The sequence below is a fragment of the Orussus abietinus genome, unplaced genomic scaffold (assembly GCF_000612105.2).
Source record: "Orussus abietinus isolate OABI.00-Male unplaced genomic scaffold, Oabi_2.0 scaffold383, whole genome shotgun sequence".
Taxonomy (NCBI): domain Eukaryota; kingdom Metazoa; phylum Arthropoda; class Insecta; order Hymenoptera; family Orussidae; genus Orussus; species Orussus abietinus.
Window position 1 is genome coordinate 43,138 of NW_019394536.1, and position 7,872 is coordinate 51,009.

General features: G+C 44.2%; 1 protein-coding gene across 1 annotated transcript in view; it reads left to right on the forward strand.

The window, feature by feature from the left end:
- The first annotated feature begins 6,385 nt into the window (after positions 1-6,385).
- The window catches only part of LOC111674008, a 3,096-nt gene continuing 1,609 nt past the window's right edge, over positions 6,386-7,872 (forward strand). The window contains exon 1 of the mRNA XM_023432659.1: positions 6,386-6,558. Within this exon, the coding sequence (XP_023288427.1) occupies positions 6,386-6,558 (173 nt within the window). The remainder of the gene's footprint in view (positions 6,559-7,872) is intronic.

Sequence of the window (7,872 nt, forward strand, 5' to 3'; positions counted from 1 at the left end):
TCGGGGCTCGCAACAGCGTACGGGAGCTCACGCACCAGCGATGAGCCACCCAACCCGCTCACGGATTCGCACCAGCGTAAGGCCCGAAGGGTCGGTCCCTCAACTAACAGAAGCAAAATTATCTTAACGTCCCAGACACGTAAAAATTGAACGAAAGGTAGCGATACGAGACGAGAAGCAGCAGCGTCGCCGATGAAAAATAAACCGGGCTAGCTCAGTACGCCCAAGCGACCGTGGAGAGGACGCGGGGTCCTTTAAAAAAAAGCAAACCAGAGCCGGAATTAAATTAATGACCTATTTATTCCAAAATGACAAATCTTAACTCTAACAATGTCTCAAAGTGGCCACGGGCGGGCCCACATTCCGGTACCGGCCCGGGCGACGGAGCGCGCGCCCGCGCTCAAAAGGACGATGCGCGCGGCGAAGCGCACGGAAAATAACGGTGGCTTTAGACAGCCAAAAATCCAAAATGCGAAACTATATCTTCGATTATAAGATTAGGCTCGACTCCGGGACAAGAATATCAATCCAATTAAAGAGAACACGAAACTGAGAATTGCACGCAAGCAAAAACCTACACGGAACTAAATTAAATTGGGAAATAGTAGACTAAATTTGCGAAGAAAATATTTAAACTGTGAACGGACGCAAGCAAAATGAATTGACGGGTTCGGCAATGAAGGCAGCAATAATAAAGAATAATACCAAAAGCGCAAGAAAGGCAGCAATTTAAAAATGTCGGCACAAATAATCGACGCAAGAAACAAAGAGGTTTCGGACACATGAAATTTTCATAAATTACATTTGCGCGGAAATAATTGTGATCCAACTAAATTTTATCGGATCCCGAAACTAACATTTTAAAATAGTGAAATTCCGGACATATATTCAGTTTTCGATTTATAAAAGGAACAGTTAAATCGAAGGCAGGCACGGTTACATAAGAAATTTCCAGCTCGAAAAGAGGGGGTTACAGGGGGGGGGGGGGGTTCGCCTTTCGTGAAAACGGAATTTAATTCAACGGGAGTTCGCACTTCGCGAAAACATATTTTAATTCAATAAGGTTCGCACTTCGCGAAATAAGGAAAATTGACTGAAAATTCGCACTTCGCGAATAGGAATCATTTAACAAAGTTCGCACATCGCGAAAACAGATTTTAATTATAATAAGGTTCGCACTTGGCGAAAAAAAAAAGGAAATTAACGCGTCGACCGCTCAAGACAGCATCCCTGAGTTCGGGTCCATACGGCTTCTTGATCCGACCGAGGAAAGAGGCAGCAATGAGATATTTTACTTCAAAAAGGCCGCTCATACGAGATGTTGGCCAAAAGAATACAACTAGGGCGTTCACAAGAGACTTTGGCCGAAAAATATAAAAAGGGCCGCTCACACGAGACTTTGGCCAAGAAATATAAAAACCCAGGTAGCGGTAGCAAGGTGTTTCGAGGTAGCCGTGCAGAGGGTGGTGGGGAGACAACGAATTCAAATACGTCCTCACAACTCGACGCTCGTAGACCAAGAAGAACGAGTCCTCGCCGTGGTCCTCCGGGAAGACTCGATGGCTCCTCGTCGGCGGCTCGAAGTTCTCGTTGATTGGTCGCCGTCGGCTGCCAAATTGTGTCGGCCAATTGACAGCGGTCGTACTCGGAATTTCGAGGATTTTGGATGATGATAGCCGCGGCGCAAGTTCGCGTGCCGGATTTGAAGTGGACTCCGCGGTCCAATCGGGGTGCGCGGCCGGCGCGTGGCGTCATTCGGAGGACCAGGGACGTTGCTCCTCGGGGACTCGGTGGCGCCGGTCCTGGGCTCCCTTGAGCCAAGATTTCTCGCGATTTTGCCCGGGGGTGCCAACATCTCTCGATGCAACAGCTCCCGGGTGAGGGGACCAGCGGGCCCTTCCGCCCTGGGGTCACCGCGTCCTGGCCTCGGCGCAGGAGGCCGACGCAATTGAGACCCCCCCTTACCACCCTTTTATGGAATCCCTCGAGTCAAAGGTCACGGCGGGGGGCCCACGGCCACTGGCAATGCGACATCCTCCCGCCATCAGTGAGGGGCCGGAAATACGGGTACTTCCGCGGTGACCCAGCGACGCCGCCATGGGTCGGCCCTTGCCGTCAAGCGCGGGGTCACGGGTGGCTCTATTCGGCCCTACTCCGCGCGGCCCCGGGTCCCATGGGCGGCGACGGGGCGAGGCCTCTCTGCCACCGTGGTCTTCCTCTTCTCTGGTCCCTCGAGGGCGCCTTTGTCCCGCGATGGCTGTTGACTTCTTGCCCGCACTCGCCTCACCGCGAGGACGTCCTAACATCTAAACTACACACAACTTATGATACCAAAAAAAAGTTACAGGTAACGCGACGAATATTCGGGCTCCCCTCCTCCTCGGCCTTGAGCGCCGAGCGTGCTTAAATAAGACATGGATGTAATGATACGATTGAAATTTTATATTACTGCCTTCGGAAGGATTTTAATGCATTGCAGGATGGAGGTTTTAACATTTGGAGCCCTGGGGCGATCGCCCACCGGGTGCACGTTATAACGTACATAATCGTTTCTCCATTCAATTAACTGTTTCACCTCCGTTATCTGCTTCAGCAACAAGTCGAGGCGTACTTTAAGCTCGCGTTCTTTCCGAATATCTCTCTTTAATCGACGGATCGCCTGGTTAATGCATAATGGAGAGACCTCTGAAGGGGTATGGGTTTCCTGGAATCTCGACTAGAAAAATGTTTCTTTATGCTTGTTCGATCAAGGTTCTAGAAGGACTCCAAAAAGTGCCAACGAAACGTCTGAAATCGGACCGTGGACGTCGAACGCTGCAGGCAGATTCTTGGAATCGACGGAGAGGAGCGCTGTAGGGTCGGCGTCGCCTGCCCATGAGCTTTAGGGAATCCCGTTAGAGGAGAGAACGTTGCATCCCACCATGGAATTCGCAGCGGATGGGTCATATTGGCGGGAGCAAGTTGAGACGTGACTTTCGGGATACTCTCATACAGTCACCGGCTCGTCAAGTGAAATTTGATACTTGTAGAGCAAGTTTGCACATGCTGTAAGTGCAACGGTCCTCCGATATCGTCCAAGCCGTATGACGTTCAAGGACAGATCTCCAATTCTTGGAATACGGGGTCCTCGTTGTATCATCCTGGTCCAAGGGGGGTCTCTCCGACGTTGCTCGACGTTTCAGCTTATGCGAGCGGTCTTCGACGACCTTCGGGTCTCTGTTGCGTCACCGGTAGAACTTCTCATGCAAGGGGAAGACTTCGATTCTTGGAATTCGAGCCTCGTTGCGACACCCTTGTGCGCAATCGAATGTTTGAAGACGTTCCAGACCCTTCCGGGGGTCGAGGGAAGAGGGGAGTTACGAAAACGTTACTCGAGGCGTTTCGCGGGGTTCGCACGCGCGCAAAAAATTTAGTACGGACACGTACCCTCTTCCGGTGGCGCCAACTGTGGACGCTAGAGTGAACTACCTCGAGCGTGGGGGGGGAAATCGCCGTATTACAGTCAAATTCCCAGAATTCTAGGCAAATTCTTGGAAATCGAAGTTCGACGACGGGTCCGATGACATCATCTTACGCTCGACGACGGGCGGTTAGCATCGACAAGAACTGTCGAAGGCTGTCGAGGTGTCGGTAACATGTCGGTGCAGGAATCTGTATCCAGAACCGCTACTGTTATACTACTACAATTTTCAGCGAAAACGAAACCTTTCCACTCCGAAATAGGTTAGCTCACCAATTTGGCCCATGGAATGAATTTCGACGGGATGGAACCGGGCGGCAAGGCGGGGTTGCTTTGGTAGCTGTCCTGCACGGGACAGAAATCCTACAACAATAAACTCCAGTCTTTTCAAAAACGCCAAATCGAGGAAACTCTACTGTCATATCCCCGGATTCATCCATAATTCTTCTAGTCGGCACTGGGTCCGAGGAAACTTCTTAATTATATGACAACTCACCGCAGATGTCATTAAGGCCTCCAGAGCGACTCCCATTCGCGGCCGCCACCGCTGAAACCCATCCCGCTGCTCGCCAGGTGGGAGCACCGACATCATACACTCTTGGCAATGCGTGACTCCTGTAAATATTTTTATAGACCTTTAATAAAATTTAGCCACGGATCCGAACAAAAGAAATGTTCTAAATGCCGACCTAAACGAAACTAGGTAGAACTTACGGTAACACAAATCGTACCACACCATGATTGTTGCAAGTGACTCCAAATATCACCAAGCGATATAATACTCCCAAAATTAAATAACCAATATGCTCTTACCGCCACAGTCCCGTCCTTACAGTGATATGAAAGGCGCCGGGATATTTAATTGTCGTCAATAAAATTACATTCATCGATACCCTTTTTTATGGTAACGCCATTTTGGATACTCAAGTGGTAACATATGCTGGCACGTCATGTTACCAACATATATATTTATGTTGAAATCTGTTACACTCTACGTTGAAAATCATACAAAATTAAGCGCTCTGAAATGCTCTAATGGGCCAACGATGGGCCTGCGACATTGAGCTGCAACTAAATTTTTGCTCTAAAAGCACACGTTACACACGGAACAAGCCAGCATTCTCGTGTAATCGTTGGTGAAAGTATTTTCCATATTTTCCCACCTGATTCTATAATATTCTAAATCGTTCGAGCTAGGCTCTGAAACTCATTTTCGATTATAAGCCTCCAAGAAGCATAAAACATCGAAACCGTGCAATACCACGCCATGTTGGTTCTAGTCCATGATAAACAAATGAAGTTTTTAAAAAATTTAAATTTCATTAATTTCAAGACCCACCGTAGCGTCTTCATATTCAGGTGCTAAAATTTTTAACGAATCGGTTCATCCAATTCGGTGAATACTTTCACAAACAATTTTACCTCTCAGATATACATAATACATAATTAATCTTTCAAGGGGTGAAAGAGGATGGGATTTAACTAAAGGTTCCTTGCTCATTTTTGGCTCAGAACATTTTTCATCCGGTTATTAACAATTAGAATTGACCAACGAGACGGCAAGCAGCCAGAGTACGTACGCGTGCAGCGAACCGTGGAGCCCCTTGCTCATGCCTTACAGTCGCGACCCTACAGAAATAATTTCATTTCAATATGTCAAAGTATTTAATAAATAAGAATAAGAACAGTTATGAATTGATCACATATTAATTTAGAAGTAATTTTTTAACTACATAATAAATCAATATATTTCTAAATGACAGATTAATTTTCTAATGAATAGATGAATGAATTGGACATTTAATCGGTCAGTCAATAATTTATTGATTTATTATGTAATTAAATAATGATTTTTTAATCAATTATTTGATCAATGTATAACTTTTTATTCTTATTTATTTACTAATTCATTTATTAAATACTTTGCATTGAAAAGTTATTTTTTCTGGAGGAACGTAAGGTATGATCGAGTAGCCCCACGGCATGCTACAACCCTGCGAACTCTGGTCGCGCGCCGTCTTGTTGGTCAATTTTAATAATTGTTCATACCTTGATAAAAAATGTTCTAATTAAAAAATTGAAAAGGAACTTCTAGTTCAAAATTTCACCCTCTTTTACCCATTGAAAGATTATTTATCTGTTATGGGACACTATATAGACTGATTTTTCCATATCACCTTAATGCCAAGAAGGTCAAAGATAGGACATACTCTTAGTTTCGTAGGCATGTTTTTCTCCCCGTACAATGATTATATGTATTACTATACGCGATGGCTCAATTGTATTTCCCGCACGACGCCACGCGGCTTGCTACCCATATGGCGGAACTCGTTACTTGCCGGGAAATAGCGAGGTGAATTCTAGAAGAAGCGACGAGGGCACAGTTGTTGCTGTTGTCTACGAGGTCACGGTGGTGTTCGTTCGGGGCAATGGGTTTAGTGGCGCCCCGCGGCGGGGGTCTGTGACACCCGTGCAGAGCGGTCACACTATTAGTTAATGTGTACACAATCCGAAGCGCGCAATCGCTTTTGTTAGTCGCGCTATTTTGTGGTGTATCACCACTGTAGTTATTGTACAAATCAATATTTCAATTCCTTTATCAGTAAACAATGACAAATTATGTGACCAAGTACTGATTCTGGTCTAATGGTGGTAAAATGTCACGAAAATTGATAAATGCTTTGTTTTCCGAGCATCTATATTTCTTACTATCCCCTAAGTGACTTCAATTTTGTCACTTTTAACATCCACTGATTCCATTGATAATACTGTGTCCATAAACACAACAGAATGTAGAAGTAACGGGAATACGAAATGGAAAGCAGTATTGATATACTAAAGAATGGAAAATATTTGTCATATTTGTATACCTATTTCTTTACATTGTTTAAGTCTATTCATAATATTCCCCTTTTTGTTAGAGGAATGAACGGATCTCGAAGCCATACACCGGATGTACTCTCGCCCGAAGCGACTGGGTCACCTGCGACGGGTTCTCAGCGGGGTCAGGGTCAAGGAGGAGCTAGTCCGACGATGCAGCAACGTATTAAAGCAATTGGAGTTCCCACTCCACTTGCTATTTCCAGTCCCATACGCAGGTATTTTGTGCTACATTATTTTTCAACTTAATTGAACATAACGAATCTCAATGTCAAAACATTAAGAACATCAATGAGAGAGCATAGAATTTATCCCAAAAACACTTGTTCGGCTTCCTTCATATCCACCTTTTTCAATCATAATCATAAATATCATTTGACCTCCTTCGTAAATCCGTTCAATAACCTCTCACCGATGTTCTACGTATCATAACATTCTTTTCTCTGCGCATTCCGAAATTAGCCAAAATTGTCCCGGAACAGTAATATCTTGCAACACATATTATTCCCGCATTCATTAGAGACCGTTCATAAATTACGTAAGGTACTTACGCACACATTAGTGAGCTACTATTTTTGTGTTAAACATTTCTATTACTTTTGGGAGCCTGCACTTTTTTCTTTCATAAAGTATTGAATATGTTTGCATGTATATGAAGAATTCGGAATTTTATATCATTTGTAAAATAATACTTCGAATAAGTACATTATTTTTTCATCGTTTTTCTCCGCTACTCTGCATTAGTTTAATTTCTGTTGAGAATGTTTAAGGTGATGCGAAAGGTGTCAGGAAACTTAGATGTCATCGGTAAAACAAATTTTTCTTAACACGTGTTGGCGACGCCGTCATTTGGGGACTTGAATAACATAATAAGTTGTAATCTCTTTTGATTTCATTAGCAATTGCATCAGTCTGCGTCGTATTGTATAGCATGGTGGAATTCATTGATCGTTCCACTAGAATCATTAGAATTAGATCGCCATCAAACTGAAGTCCTTTAACACGTTCACTGCCACGTCAGCCATATTCGAGTGACATAGCAGTCAAATAAAATGCGCGTGGCAGTCAACGTGTTATATTTATGATTTTTGAAATCCATTATTTGACTGATGGAAATATTTTATGATTATCCATTAGTAAGATCTTATTTTGCAGTCGTTAGCCAATTTATTAGTAACATTCTACCTTTTCGAATTGTTTTGGATTCAACCCTTATTACGCCTCGAGTCGAAATTTTTCACTTGAATAAGATCGTTCTATGATGTATGTACAGTAGGCACCCCCACATCGGAAATATGGAATGAAACCTATTGGAGAATTTAGTGCTTTTTTAGTGCTATTTTAGTGCTACAACCTCGATTTTAGTGCTCCACCCCTTATACCGAAAATCGGTGGGGGTGCTGAGTGAACGTTCACTCAGCACCCCCACAGTGCAATCTACGTTAAGGGAAAGATTCACGGATAAAACGATTATGCAGTATTTTGGTGCTTTTTTAGTGCTCTAGAAATATCCAAGAGTCGAATCCGAAACA